The 17,151-nt window shown below is 32.5% G+C and overlaps 1 protein-coding gene across 1 annotated transcript in view; it reads right to left on the reverse strand.

Annotated features, from left to right (window-relative positions):
• The window catches only part of LOC112912724 (low-density lipoprotein receptor-related protein 1B-like), a 1,003,376-nt gene that overhangs the window by 724,044 nt on the left and 262,181 nt on the right, over positions 1-17,151 (reverse strand). The window contains exon 5 of the mRNA XM_072745081.1: positions 8,381-8,543. Coding sequence (XP_072601182.1) covers positions 8,381-8,543 — 163 coding nt within the window. The remainder of the gene's footprint in view (positions 1-8,380; positions 8,544-17,151) is intronic.

A 17,151-nucleotide genomic window follows, 5' to 3' on the forward strand; every position in this document is an offset into this window, starting at 1 on the left:
TCACAAATAAGTGAGTTCATACAGTTTCTGTCTTTCCTGTCTGACATCTCACTAAGCATAATGTCTTCAAAGTCCATCTATGTTGTCACAAATAGGAGGATTTCCTCTTTTTTTTTCTCTTTAATGGTTAATAATATTCCTCTGCATAATATTTGTGATATACACATATACACATGTATGTGTATACACATACATGTGTATACATGTATGTGTATATCACACGTATGTGTATATCACAAATTCTTTGGATAAAAATGCAATGATACATCGACAGACACTTAGGTTTTTTTCATGTCTTGGCTATTATAAATAACACTACTGTGAACATGGGGGTGCAGATATCTTTTTGAGTTAGTGTTTTCATTGCCTTTGGATATATTCCCAGAAGTGGAATTACTATATCATATGGTAGTTCTACTTTTATTTTTGAATATCCTTCATACTGTCTTCCATAATGGCTGTATCAATTTACAACCCCACCAGCAGTATACAAGGGTTCCCTTTCCTCCATAACTGTGTGAGCTTTGCTATTTCCTATCTTTTTGATGAGGGACATTCTAACAGACCGAAAGTCATAACCTATTGTGCTATCAATTTGCATTTCCCTATTAACTAGTGATGTTGAGCACCTTGTCATGTACCTTTTGGTCTTCATTTATCTTCTTTGGAGAAATGTCTATTCATGTCTTTTGCCCATTGTTTAATGGGGCTGATTTTTTTCTCTTTCTTCCTTTCTTTCTTTCTTTTCTTTTTCTTTTCTTTCTTTTCTTTTTCTTTTCTTTCTTTTCTTTCTTTCTTTCTTTCTTTCTTTCTTCTTTCTTTCTTTCTTTCTTTTTTTTCTTTCTTTCTTTCTTCTTCTTTCCTTTCTTTTTTTTTATGCTATTGAGTTGTGTTAGTTCTTTATATATTTTGGATATTAACCCCTTATCAGATACAAAGTTTGCAAATACTTTTTTTTTCCATCTGATATGTTGTCTTTTCACTTTGTTGATGGTTTCTTTTGCTATGCAGAAGCTTTTTAGTTTGGTATAGTCCTACTGGTTCATTTATCTGTTTATCTATTTAGTTAGTTGGGCTTTAGATGTCATATGCAAAAATTAATTACCAGTATACATGTCAAAGAGATTTATTGCTATGTTTTCTTCTAGGAGTTTCATGGTATCATGTCTTACACTTAAGACTTTTATCCATTTTGAATAAATTCTTGTGAGTGGTATAAGATATGAGTCCAATTTCCTTCTTTTACATGTGAATATTCAATTATCCCATGATAGTATGTTGAAGAAACTGGATTCTTTCCACTGAGTATTCTTGGCTCTGTTGTCAAATAGTTAACCATATGTGCTTGGGTTAACTTCTGGGTTCTCAATTCTCTCCCATCAGTCTATTTGTTTTAATGCCAGCACCATACTATTTTGATGACTATAGATTTGTAGCATATCTGGCAATCAGGAAGTATGACACTTCCTGCCTAAACACAATTTTTAGAAGTACTTACAAAGACAATGATATCAGTAAAACTGAAAGAAGACCCGATACCCTCAACGTTTGACTTTTTTCTTTGTATGATTAAAAAGGAATCTTGAGTAAACACTACTTGACACTGTAAAACATCCACCTTGACTCTACAGCCAAGCCTGTTTCTCCCTAGTCAAACCGCTAAGAATCTGGCTCTAGGGAAAATATCAATTTTGGATCAATATCCAGCAAGGCTCAGCAGTCAAGCAGAACAAAGCATAACAGTGTAAAAACTGTTTTTTTTTTTCCTTCTTGTTCTCCTCTTTTTTTTTAGTTGGATATGAATATATAACCTACAGTAAAATTTTGAATTTATGTTATACATGAATGAGTGGTAACATATAGGGGAAATGGTGTCAAGTACTTATTTGTTTTTAATTTTTGTCCTTTCCCTTGTGGTGGTGTTTATAAACTAAGACTTTCTATTTTTTGAAAATAACATTTGTGCTTGACCCATTTACCTCATAAACTTCAAAAAAATCACTGCTTAGTATTTTATTTGTTATTTAGAATGTATTTTTTGTAAACTATAATAACTCTATCATCTGGTTGTAATATTTGATATTTGGTGTATAACTGTTAAACTCTATCTCCATGAAAGAATATATCACATCATTATATTTGATGTCCTCATTACACCTAAGTGATATAGGAAATTCATCCATATATTTTCAAAAGCAGTACCACGAGCCCATATGTACCTTTTGTTTTCATAGAACTCTATGTAAGAAACAATTAGAAATAATTTTAAACTACTTGGAAATATAAAATTATTATTTTGTAATAATGGTGCAGATTCTTCCAGTATGCAAACTACTCTCTGGCAGAGAGTACAAGAGGTTTTTGGCCACTTGAGAATCATTTTAAAAGTGAAACAATAATTTACTTAATGTTACCTCAGTGGCTTAGAATATTCACATAGATTCCAAAAGTGTTGGAGAATCTGATAGAATAAGAGCTACCATATGTTTCTTAAAGTATATTTTTAAAGATAAAAATAGGTATACTAGGACTGTTATCCAGAGAACTCCCACCCCAGATTTTTTTTAAAGATTTTATTTTTTAAAAAATTTTTAAAAATTAAAGATTTTATTTATTTAGTCATGAAAGACACACACACAGAGAGAGAGAGAGAGAGGTGGAGACACAGGCAGAGGCAAAAACAGGCTCCCTCTGGCGAGGCTCTCAGTTGAGGGCCTGATGTGGGACTCGATCCCTGGAACCCCAGGATCATGCCCTGAACCAAAGGCAGATGCTCAAGAGCTGAGCCACCCAGGTATCTCCCCACCCCAGCTTCTTCTTTGTATTGTAAAATGTTACTGGGAAAAAAAAAATGCCATTTGCCTTGAAAAGAGATAAGAAAAACATTCCTTGATATGAATTTGAATGGCCTTGGCCAAAAGTAAATGGAATAATTCTCTTAGAAAAGGGAATAAAGAATTGGAACAAAGTATTTGTCCATATTCCAAACAAGTTAGATAAGTTGAAAGAGACCCAGTAAGTGCCTGGAAAGAACAACAAGAAGTCAAAGAATTGTACATAAGAAAGAAATATCATACAACAGTGATTATAGTAGATGATGTTGGTTCTTAATCCATTTTTGTTTTTCCATGTTAGGTTGGTCCCAATTTCGCTCCCATGTCCTTCTGTCTTTCACACGCCAATGGTAAAAACAATGTATTTTGCTGTCCCATTCAGGTAGGTATCTACCCTATTTCTGACCAAACAGACATGAAAATATGTCTGCTTAAGAGCTCTTCCACACTCAAGGAAAATACAGTGCTCTCCCCCTCCCCACCCCCATCCCGCTTTTTTTTTTTCTTTATTTTGAACTGAATATATTGTTCCTACACAGGATCCCTATAACTTCAGTAGTCCTTTATGACAACAAGAGAATTAGCCTGAAAAGCACACATTAAAGATAACATCACAAACATCACAGGTAAATGGACACACATCCTTAATGATATTGTTGAGCCACTCAAAAAACCAATACAGGGACTGTCTTATATCTAGATTTTAAGTGAAATAATAAATTCCTTTCATAACTTAATATATAGTAGTTGTTCTTTTTTTTTCTATTACTTTATCTATTTAGGAGGACCTCATTAATCAGTGTGAGAATTCAGAGAAGAAATCTTTATAGGGAGTGGTTGGAGAGTTGGGAAGATACTAAATATATTTACCAGAAATAGCACCGTGACTCAGTAATTTAGAGATAAGCTTAATAAACTCTGAAAAATTACAGAGTAAAAAAGAACAGCAGAGAGTCAATAGAGATGTAGAATGTTTTGCATTATTTTATTTTGAGTTACTGTATTATTATGAATGATGTGAACTAAGGACACAGTGAGAGTTGATTTAATTTGGGGTGAGTTTCCAGTAAAGGCTGTAATGAACATAAATCACTCCAAATTACTCTTTCATAATCCCAGGATAATCACAATATAATTTGTATCTGAACGAGAGAGTGATTAAAGGTAATGTCATATATGAACCTCCACCTGAAGAGAGGCCTGGAGAGGAATTTGGAGCATTTGACTCTAGACAAAATTAATTAATGAAAATAATTTGAGTCATATATAAGACAGCTAATATGGGTTTATACCTTTGAGTGAGCCTTTGAACAAAAAGCTTCACTCAGAATAGTGCAGACCATGAAACACAAACTTGAATATCCATGTTGTCTTGCCTAATCACATCAGCAACTCCTGAAAGGAACTTTGGATTGAAAAGTGGCAGTGATAACTCTCCTGAAGCACTTAGTAAATTGGCCAATTTAGGTAGGTGCCTATTGTTTAGACAATTCTTTATGAATCTAAATGTCACCTAGGAATGTTCGAGTCACTGAGAGAAGGTAGTAGTAATGTAAATAGGCAATAAGCATATAGATATTTAGATTGATTATGGACAGATAAAAAATGAAAATAGAGCTAACATTATAGTGATATTCACTTGAATTTGTAGCTACACATAACAAAACACATTGGTAGGACTTGGGGAATAATAAATACAAATTTATAGACTAGGGATATAGTCACTATGCTCCATTAATTTTACCCACTGAGTATAAGAAGTGAGCAAATAGCTCCATTGGTCCCTTTCATTAGGTGAATTTGGAGATCCACTCATCTGAATACTGTTCCTATGTGCAGGGTGAAGATTGTTTTAAAGATACACTAATAACCCAAAATATACTTTAGGAGTTAGGTTTATTCATCTAGTCTATCATCTATCTATCTATCTATCTATCTATCTATCATCTATTTATCTATTTTTTAAAGAAACTTTAAGTTCAAGATCTCCAAGAAGAAAATTAGGTCAAGTTAACACTTAAACTTAGTAAGATGATGATTGAAATTATGAAATGTGTCCATTCTCTCAGTTTTCCTCTAATAAAGAGAAGTGTGACAAAAGATTTTGAAGGAGACTAATTTTACATAATTTTCAAGAAACATTTTTTGTGGGTATGTGTAGAGGATAGTTCTTCCTCAAAAAGGTAGGACTCACAATGTTAAACTTATCAAAATATGAATATGAATGTTCTAGGATTAGGGGCCTCATGAACTATAGATGAGTATACAATCCTTCAATATTTATACTTCCATGAGGAGAACAAGAACACATAGTAGCATGTCTTTAGATATTTCCTAATGCTCAAACCTATAGCAACTCCAGAACTATCTGAGTCATCAAACTAATAGATAGTGCTCCATCATGGGGCTATAATCTATAGAGTTAATTCCCCTATAGAGCAGACTAAGGAGATTAACATACAAAGATGAGCAACAATTCTACTTACGTCGCTTACAGGTGAATAGTGAATACAGGCTGTAACTTGGAACCTAGGCTGGCTCTAGGAGCCACTTAATAGAATTGAAAAACCTGATGTCTACCCCAAGAGTCACCTTGTTACAAAACCCCTTTCATGGGCATCGGCAAACCTACCTCATTTCTGGCTTCCCAAAGTCACAGAGCATTTAAGATTATTATTTAATAAATCCATCCTATTCCTTAATAGCTGTTTACTTTAGTTCTATCTCTAATTTCTCATCTATGATTAGTCTTGCCGGAAGTCGGGGTCCAGGTAGGTGATGGGAAAAAGCTTATTAACTATTTAAATACTGTCATTCACTCCTGTGTACAGGACTTGAGCTTCACTACTTTGGTTCCTTGCAGTTGGCCTGCTCTTACAGAGAAAAAAGACGATGACACCCATTACCCTCGTTCCACACATGGGGTCATGGATTCACAAATAAATCCTACAAAAACTCTGCCATTTACACTCTATAAGTAAAAAATCCATCCTTTATGGAAAAATGATATACATTACACCTAGAAAATATTCAATTCCTGCTCTTTCTCATGACAGGGGATTTTTCTTTTCCTCAGGTTAGCCATCTCACACAACTCTACTGAGTTTGGGTTTTGTACATGGTAACGCACATCCACCAAAATACATTTTTTTTCCCAAATGGACAAACCAACTTCATTATTATCACTAAAAGTACAAGTTAAAATAGCCAACTAAAAGATTTTTTTTTCAATGCAGCTTTTGAAGAGGTAAGGCAACTCTCCCTCCATTTCTACTGCTATTAAGGTCAAGCTCTACGACTTTAAATATATTCCAATGTTTTCTGAAGTTACATGAGAATGAGCCAAAGATATACCAGTCACCATAGAATTAGGAAAAGGTAGGGGAAATCTCACTGGTGGCACATGTCCCCTTTAGTGGGTGGTACAGATTTATTCTAGCCTTAACATTCAAAATACTCTGGCGCAGGCCCAAAAGTAGAAGTTGAAGGAAAGAAAAACCTACTGTTCCTATTCTAGATAGTATAATATTAATCCTAGAAAAATTTCTGGTAATAAGAGAAAAGTGGGATATTTGAAAGTGTGCTATTAGAAACTGGCTTATATTTATAAAAGAACAAAAGAGCTCTGCTTTCTCAGATATCTCCAATTCATGACTGAAAAACTGCGTTAGAGATATAGAGCAAACCCAAATAAAAAATTCCAAAGAACCTATTGTGATAAATGATACAAGACGAAATTACATTTAAACAGTTACTAGGCCCAAAGGAATCCTGCAGAGAATAAGTGCAAACAATATAGGGGTTTTCTACTCCTAATTCCTTTGACAAAAATGACAAAATATGGTTCTTTCATGTAATGACAGAGAGAAACAGGAATCTTGAGAATATAAAATGCGTTGCTATTCAGAAAAGGAGATGGTGTTCACATACATTTCAGATTGACAGTTTTATTTAGAACGGGTCTCTGGATCTTTGTTTTTAAGAATGGGGAGGGATAAGATGATAGAATGAGGAGAGAAACACAATAGCTTCACCTCTTAACATTTTTGACAGGTAAGACTGTATAAAGGTTAATTTGAAATTCAGTTAGCACATCCAGGGAAAAACACGCAAGCAAATATATTTCTAAACAGAATTCCAGAAGAATGCTGTTAGCACATTTGTAAATTTCCAATTCTTTCTTACTACCCTTATCCAACAACCCAAACAAATCAGTTTAAATACAACTTCTTTTACTAATGTCTTTTGAAGCATCACTGCAGTCAGATTGAGTCAAGTAACCATCTGCTGCAAATACAAATAGAGCTACATTCAAGAATTATATTACACAGCCTTCCTAGCGAAGTTCTTACGTGCAAGCTGTTCTTGTCAAAATCAAAACCATTGTGATGATGCATCTTAATATTCAATCAGACTTTAAGTAAAGAGTGACAAAAGTCCACATATGGATGACAGCTGTTTCTTCAGTAAATATTTTCCCATTTATTGAATGGAGGCTTATGGCAGTTCAGGATATGTTCCATCAGACATTTCAGCCTGAACTGCTTGGGGACGATTAAAATGGTAACAAGGATAAAATTTCAGTTTCCAAATCTTTGCTACATCTTACATCTGAAAGAACAGCAGCTCCTCTGATTAAAATTGTACACTATGTCATTAATTTGAGAGTATCCTTGCCCAGTACTAACTGGTGAAATGACTGAATTTATAAGACTCTACATATATTTTTGCCCCTCCCCCTCAATAATGCCATAGCTTTTGTAAAATTGGAGCATAATTCCCATATTGATTTTCTAATCATAGAAACAAACTCGATGGGAATTTAAACATTTATTACTATATTTTGACAAACTGTGAAATATTTAAAAAGATTAATGAGCCTATTAACTAAAAGAAGGTCAGATAAGACATCTTTTTAACCAACAAAGAGGCTTGCAAAATTAGAAAGACAGGAAAAAAAAAAGTGAAATCCAATCCTGATGAATTCAGTAACTCCATAATTACTTAGTATTTACATATCAGTAGTTGGAGAAAAAAAAAAGCTGGTTTCAACTAACAAAGATGACCTCAATGTTTTAGTCATGTGCATGAACTTGTATTATGCCCCTTTTATAAATCCCAAATGTGCTGGATTTAAGTTTATTAATAGCACATCTTTCAAGTAGTATTTTTGAAGCTTGCTTAACTACAAGGTCTACTGCTAAGGGAACTTAAAGTCTTCTCTCTTTAACCTAAAAGTATCCCGAGGCTCTTGTCTGGTGACCCCAAAGCAATTCTTAAGAGGATGACAGGTTGTTTGCATCTCAGGTTAAGCCAGCGATATTAATGTGATGAGGAACTGGTACTCCCCAGCTTTTGCATGGTAAATTATAGTCCTTCTTTCCTCCTTGCAATGCAGTTGCTGAAATCGACATTTAAAAATCCTTTGAGCCTATAGTCAGTCTTAAATTCCAAAACTCCTGTCAGACTGTTGTATTGTTTTGAACTATTATATTTTTAAGTGAAAACTATTTCAGATCAAACACTATAAAAAAAGAACTTCTTACCCTGCTATTGGATCTACTGCTATTGCCTTAGGATTATGAAGCTCCAGGTCAATCAGAGTGACACATACAGACCCGTTGTAATTACAAACAAAGATCCGGTCACTGACATGGTCCACAAAATAGAGATTTCTGGTAAGCCAGTCAATCGCCATTTGTTGCACATCTGAAAAACACACATACACAAAATCATTACATTGCAGGTGCAAATTTAGTATCATAAGCCAAAGAGTACAGAAGTCTGCCCAAACCATCACAGAAGACATATCAAAAGTAAAGGTAGTTTTATGATAAAATAAATCTGTCAATATAATTTCTTGCTATGCTAAAATAAGTGATTTAATTATGCTATAAGGTAATGACTACCTTTTGATACCTTCCTTCTTGTTATCTAAGGACTGAAGATGATCTAGACAAATGGACAAAGGATTTCTAAATCTTAAAATACAAGTATTTACAATAAAATCTTTGTCTTTGTTCCCCCATTTATACAAAATAGTTCATTCATTTCAATGGTTCAATGATATAGCTAAACTTAGTAGTAAGAGGAATCAACTTTTTGTGAGTCTAAGGGTAAGCCTATATTTTCAGATCCTCTTTCATTAAAAACAAAAAGGAGGAGTGGAAAAGTTGGAAAAAGAGGTCTGTAAGATCTTTTTGTTTACAAAGGATATTCAAAATAAAAGGTGTGGTGATACGTTTTTCAATGGCATACATAGGCATTATAAAACAGGTCTGCTCAACGATTAATTCTCTAGAAGAGTGTTATTCAATACTACTTTCTGTGATGAAGGAAGTATTCTACATCCACGTTGTCCAATAAAGTAGCCATTAGCCAAATGTGTCTAGTGAACACTTAAAATGTGGCTAGTGTGACTAAATTTGTATTGTATTTCATTTTAATGACCTCAGAATTAAATTTAAAAGAAGTAGGTAGTGGCTAAAATGGATAGAGCAGCCCTGGGAGACTGTATCTGTATTTGACTTGAATATCTTCTTTTTGATCAGACCTCAATATTGAAATTTCATGCTAATTTGTAGATATTTATCTGGTAGAAAAGATAACCCCGAAAGTTATGGATGTACTGCCCTGTGAGACATTAACCATTTTCATACTTATTTACAAATTTTATTTATACATTCTTTTTCTTTAAAATGTCTGTAAATATCCAATTCTACTTATGCTCCGTGATCAGCAATACTGGGCTGGTTCTCTCAATAATTCCATAAATAAATTTCTTGTTCATATTTATTCTTGAATTTTATGACAATCATGTTTTTATCTATTAGAAATTATACTTTGATACCTCCTTGTTCAAACTTACTATGGATCTATGATTCATTCACTAAGTGGTTTCCTCCTACAGTCTGAACCTAAACATTCTTCCTACGCTTTGCTTCAAGATACTTCCGTAGTAACATGCTGCTTCAGTGAATGATATCCTTTCAACAGAAAGACTAACATAGATGCATGTGTCATTATTATCACTATAATGGTATATTGTCAAAGCAAGATATAAAAAGTAGCAACTTTGTGGGAATTTCTATCATGCCTTACAAGGACAAGCAGAAAGTGGATATTGTAATTCATTGGGCACACATTATCAAGCTATTGATTACAGTCTCGTTCCTGAAATGCAGTCTTTATGGAAAGATAACCATTTAAATGTTCCAAAAACTACATGCAGCCTTTTTCAACCCCATTCAGCAACCAGTATTTTTTTTTTTAATTTATGATAGTCACAGAGAGAGAGAGAGAGGCAGAGACACAGGCGGAGGGAGAAGCAGGCTCCATGCGCCGGGAGCCTGATGTGGGATTCGATCCCGGGTCTCCAGGATCGCGCCCTGGGCCAAAGGCAGGCGCTAAACCGCTGCGCCACCCAGGGATCCCCCAGCAACCAGTATTTTGAAAAAGCTGAACTATATCTCTGTCTACAGAAATCTGCAAATGCATGCTTTATTTTTTATTCTTTTTACATTATTATATCAACTAGAGCACAGAATCCATTGTATCAAATGTCATTTTAAATACCTTGGGTTCAGAGAAAGTATGTGCCAGAGCCCATTCAATGACCCATCCCTCGTGCTAAGCATGCAGTTTGTGTAGTCTATGCAATTGTAGTTTAAGACAAGAGTTTTTTGACAGCATTCACACCTTTTTTCAATTCTGTATCATTACAGAAGGATTCCCTGCTATTGAAACAATAGGTATTGTTAACAACCATCCATGTCTGAAGCAACAAGGTCTCACTAAAGAACCTCATAATTGGCCAAAAACTTAGTAACTGTGGGAATTGGCTTTCTTTCTTTTTCTTATATTTGAAGTTTCTGTCTAGTTTTAATGTAATCTTTTATTAAGATTGGAGAATTGAGGAAATTAAACAAAAAAGTTCAAGTAAGTAAGCCAATAGATACATAGACAGTTAAGTAAATAAATTTGTCAATAAATTATTGACACATTTCAGGAAATAGGTGAATCTTCTAGACAATGGACTCAGTATTTCATTTTAATTTTGCTGAAATATAACCAAGATCTTAGGAAATTGTTAAAGATAATTATAATCATTTTATGACATTATGAAAAAAAATCCTAAATTTTTAGTTAGATCCTCATCACTTTACTAGTACCAGAACAAAAATTTAAATATATCCCTGTTATTTTGTTTCCCAGTTATTTTTTATTCATTTTTCAACCAGTCAATTGGATTTTTCCTTTAATTTTTATTATTATTATTTTGTTTGGAAATGGATTTTATTATGTAACTCAGAATTTTCTAATTGGTATAAGTAAAGGTAACTTATCCGCTCATACCTACAAAATATCAATATTGGTAAAATTGTAAACAATAATGAAAAACACTGAAAGTATTTTGAAATTTGAACATCACATAAGTAGCTATTAACTATGTTTTTAAAATACAATATTTGCTAGGTCTAACAACTTAAAGTTGTACCCAGTGAAAATAAAATGAAAAGTTCAAGGAAAAAGTTAAAAAAAAAAGACAAATACTTACACTCTACAATTAGAGAAAAAACAATTTACAACAGATTTTTCATACTGACCCAAAGCAAGTAGTTAATTACCAGAGTTGTTGAATATGGAGCTTAAACATTTTTAATTCACTAAAATGTAATGTATATTAGTATGTATACTAATATGTAATAATAATAATGTATACTAATATGTAATATTGTGGACTGAATTGTTTTTCCCCAAAATTCATGTGTTGAAGTCCTAACTTACACATTGCCTTAGAATGTGACTGCATTTGGAGATAAAGTCTTAAAGAGATGATTAAATCAAGGCCATTAAGATGTTCCCTAATATAACCTGATCTATATCCTTATAAAAAGAGAATATGATATACAATGAGAGATAGTGAGAATCCCCACACACAGAGGAAAGGCTATTTGCAAGCCTAAGAGAGGCCGCAGCAGAACCCAAACTAGTTGAAACCTTGATCTGGAACCTCCTATCTTCAGAATTGTGAGAAAATGGATTTCCATTGCCTAAGCCACCTATTCTGTGGTATTTTATGGCACTCTGGCAAAATAACATACTTATTTAAGTATTGTTTAACAGAGTTGTCTATGCCACAAAATTATTAAGAACAAAAGTCAAAATCTTAAGAAAAAAATATAAAGGAATATCTACATGTCCTTTCAATGTTATACTGAACCATTGTCTAATAGGCACCTTAAATTAATTTTCCTGAGTAATATATTGTTGTTTAACTTACAATTTAATACTTATCAGATCCCAGTATCTATGAATTTAGATATTAATTTGTACATTGATAAACTGCAAAAATATTATGTCCAATAGTGATGCAAAGGATTTCCATCAGGTTGTAAAGATAACCCCAGTTTTCTTGTACGATATGACATTAACTAGTCTTATATCTAATTTTAGAATCTTAAGTTAGCATGTTTTTATTTCATTTTTTGTAAACACTTCAAGTTCTTCTATACTCCTTTGAAACAGATTTATGATCCTTCTGATTCTCTCATTAGTGAGCTAAGTGACTCCTTAACACATATTCACTATATATTTGTATGAATCATGTTTTTAAGTTTTTGATAGTTACTCATTAATAAAATTTACTTTTTGACTTCTATTCAATTTATTAGCTATATAATCTTCAACTACCCAGAGATGGAAAATGCCAATGTCCACAAGAATGAGAAAGATAATATAAATAATCAAAACTTGTTGGAAGGAACTATGGCAAAGCTAGGAGATAACCTGGAGTATACAACTACTTAAAAGGCAGGCTCAATCCCAGCTTTTTGTTGTGACATAGAAATGCCTCATTATTTCAAAGGAGACCAAAATACAGTCTATAAGTGTTGCCTACAAGAGACTCACTTCAAATCTAAAGACACACACAGACTAAAAGTGAAGAGAGGGAAAAAGATATTCCATGCAAATGGAAAGGAAGAAAGCTGGGGTAAGGGGGGTAGAATGCTCATATCAAGCCAAATAGATTAAAAAAAAAAAGAAGAAGAATGTTGCAACAACAAACAAAGAAGGATATTTCATAATGATACAGAGTAAATCCAACAAGAAGATATAACACTTGTAAATATTTATGCACCCAATACAGGAACAACTAATATGTAAAATAAATATTAACAGATACAAACGGAGAAATTGATAGAAATAAGTAATACTCCACTTGCATCACTGGATTTACAGACATAAACTTAATATGAAAACAATGTCCTTGAACAGCACATTATACCAGATAGACTCATCAGAATATTCTAACTAAACACAGCAGAGTACACATTCTTCTCAAGTGTTTATGGAATATTCTATAGAACAGACCACATAGCACGCTACAAAACAAGTTTCAATAAATTTAAAAAGACTGAAATGATATCAAATATCTTTGTTGACCATAACAATATAAAATTAGAAATCAACTATAAGAAGAAAATTAAAAGAAAAAGAAGCAAATACAAACATGTGGAGACTTAACAGCATGTTACTAAACAATCACATGCCAATGAAGAAATTAAAAAAAAAAATACCCGAGACAAATAAAAATGGAAACACAATTGTCCAAAATCTATGGCACACAGCAAAAGCAGATCTAGCAGGGAAATTTACAGATATAGGTCCACTCCAAGAAATATATAAAATTCCCCAAAAAAAAACCTTTTTAACATTACATCTAAGGGAACTAGAAAAAGAAGGACAAACAAAACTCAAAACCAGTAGAAGGAGGGAAGTAATAAAGGTTAGAGCAGAAGTAAATACAACAGAAACCAAAAAAGAGCCCCCCCCCCTCTCAAAACAAAACAAAACAAAACAAACAAAACTGATAGGACAGATCAGACCAACAAAACTGCTGGTTCTTTGAAGAGATCTATAAAATTGATAAAACTTTAGCCATATGACTCATCAAAAAAAAACTCAATCAGAAATGAAAGAGAAATAATAACTGACATCATATAAATATGAAGTATTATAGGATAATATTATGAAAAACTATATGCCAACAAATTGGATAATCTAACAAATAAATTCATAGAAATAGATAACAACCCAAAACTGAATCAGGAAGAAACAGAAAATTTGACAGACCAATTATCAGCAATGAATTTAAATCAGTAATCAAAAAACTCCCAGGAAACATAAGTTCAGGATCAGAAGGTATATTCTATCAAACATAAAAAAAAAAAAAGAGTCAATACCTATTCCTTTCAAACTATCCCAAAAAATAGAAGAGGAAGGAAACTTCCAAAGTTGCATTCTTTGAGGCCAGCATTTCCTGATACCTAATCCAGATAAAGGTACCACTAAAAAAGTGAACTACAGGCCAATATCTCTGAGGATCACATGCAAATATCCTTAACAAAATATTGGCAAACCCAATTCAACAATACATAAAAAAATCATTCCATGCAATCAAGTGGATTTTATTTCTGGGATATGAGGGTAGTTTGGTATTTGCAAATCAAAGTGACACACCACATTGACAAGAGAAAGGATAAAAACCAGATGATCAGGTCAATAGATGCAGAAAAAGCACTTGACAATTTGCAACATCCATTCATGATAAAACCTTCAACAAAGTAGGTTTAGAGGGAATATACTTCAACATAATAAAGACCTTATAAGGAAAACCTACAACTAATATCATAATTAATGAAGAAAAATTGAGTTTTTCTCCTAACAGGAACAAAACAAGAATATTCATTTTCACCCTTTTTTTTTCAACTTATGTTGGACCACAGCAATCAGACACCAAAAATAAATTTATATATATATATATATATATATATATATATATATATAATTTGTGTGTGTGTATATACACATACACATATTTAGTATTTGCAGATGAGAAGATACTATACATATATATGTATATTACTCTTTATATATTACATATGTATTACCCTATACATATATACAGGTGTGTGTGTATACACACAGGTATACACACACACACACACACACACACAAACACACACACGTATATTACCCTGAAGACTCCACCAAAATATACTACAACTGATAAATGAATTCAGTAAGGTTGTGGTATACAAAATCAATATATAGAAATCTGTTGCATTTCTATACACTAATAATGAAGCAGCAGAAAGAGAAATAATCTCATTTACAATTGCACCAAAAATGAGAAAATACCTAAAAAAATTAACCAAAGAATTGAAAAACCTGTACTCTGAAAACTATAAAATATTGATGAAAGAAATTGAAAAAAAAAAAAAACAAAGAAATAGGAAGATTTCCCATGCTCATGGATTGAAAGAACAAATATTGTTAAAATGTCTATACTACTCAAAGCAATTTACAAATTTAATGCATTCCCTATCAAAATACCAACAGCATTTTTCACCGAAGCAGAACAAGCAATCCTAAAATTTGTACGGAACCATAAAAGACCCCAAACACCCAAAGCAATCTTGAAAATGAAGAACAAAACTGGAGGTATCACAATTCCAGATGCTAAGATATTCTATAAATCTGTAATCAAAATAATGTGCACGGGCACAAAAATAGACACATAGATCAATGGGGCAGAATAGAGAGCCCAGAAATAAACCTATGATTAAATGTTCAACTCATTTTCAAATAAGGAGGCAAGAATAGGCAATGGAGAAAAAAGTCGCTTCAAAGAGTGTTGTTAGGAAAACTGGACAGCTGCATGTAAAAGAATGAAACTGGACCACTTTCTTACATCATACATAAAAATAAATTCAAAATGGATTAAGGACCTAAATATGAGATCTAAAAGCATAAAAATCCTAGTATAGAGCACAGGCAGCAATATCTTTGATATTGGCCATAGCAACACTTTTCTAGATATGTCTCCTGTAGCGAAGGAAACAAAAGGAAAAATCAACTTTTGGGACTACATCAAAATAAAAAGCTTATGCACAGTGAAGTAAACAATAAAATTAAAAGTCATTCTACTGGGAGGGAGAAATTATTTACAAATGAAATAACTGTTAAGGAATTAGTATTCAAAATATATAAAGAACTTATGTAACTCAGTGCCAAAAAAATCCAGACATAATTAAAAATGGGCATAAGACAGGTATAGACATTTCTCCGAAGAAAGTGTATATATATATATATATATATATATATATATATATAGCCAACAGCCACATGAAAAGATGCTCAATATCACTAATAATTAGGGAAATGTATCAGAATGAATAAAATCAAGAACACAAGAAACAAGTGTGGTAATGATGTGGGGTGTACAAGAAACAAAAAATGTAGTGTCCTGTTGATGGGAATGTAAAGTGGTACAGTCACTGTGGAAAGCAGTATGGATGTTACTCAAAAAAATAAAATAAAATAAAATTACTATACAATCCAGTAACTCTACTACTGGTTATTTACACAAAGAATAGGAAAACACCAATTCAAAACGATATATGCACCCTTATGTGTACTGCAGAATTATTTATAGTAGCCAAATTATGAAAGCAGACTAAGTGTCCATCAATAGATGAATGCATAAAGAAGATGCAGTGTGTGTGTTTGAACAAACATACAGTGGAATACTACTCAGCAATAAAAAAATAATGAGCTCTTTCCACTTGCAACTACATGCATGGATCTAATGATTGTAATGCTAAATTAAATAAGCCAGTCAGAGAAAGACAAATGCCATATCATTTCACTCATGTGTGGAAATTTGGAGACAAAATAAAACAAACAAACAAAAACAAAGAATAAAGAGACAAACCAAAGAAGAGACTCTTAACGGTAAAGAACAAACTGATGATTTTCAGATGTGAGGTGGGTGGGGCGATGAGTGAAATAGGAGAAGATTAGGAGTACACTTACCATCAGGAGTGCTGAGTAATATGTAGAATTATTGAATCATACATTGTATACTGGAAACTAATATAACAGTATATGTTAACTACACTGGAATTAAAACTTTAAAAAGTGAATTTCTTGTAATTAAAAAAAGAAATAAAAAAATAAAAATCATTCAAATTGTTAAGGTGTAGTAAAAAATTTTAAAGAAAAAGTAAAATTGTCATTATTGTTAGATGACATAATATTATAAATTTAAAAAAAAACCTAAAGCCTCTATCCCAAAACTAATAAGTGATTTCCCTTAAGTTGCATAATATAAAATCAATAAGCATATATCTGTTGCATATCTATATATTAATAATGAATTATCAGAAAAAGATATCTAGTAATTTATCCCTATTACAATAACATTACAAGGAATAAAATATGTAGGAATAAACTGAATCAATGAAGTGAA

This window comes from Vulpes vulpes, unplaced genomic scaffold (assembly GCF_048418805.1).
Source record: "Vulpes vulpes isolate BD-2025 unplaced genomic scaffold, VulVul3 Bu000000626, whole genome shotgun sequence".
NCBI lineage: Eukaryota > Metazoa > Chordata > Mammalia > Carnivora > Canidae > Vulpes > Vulpes vulpes.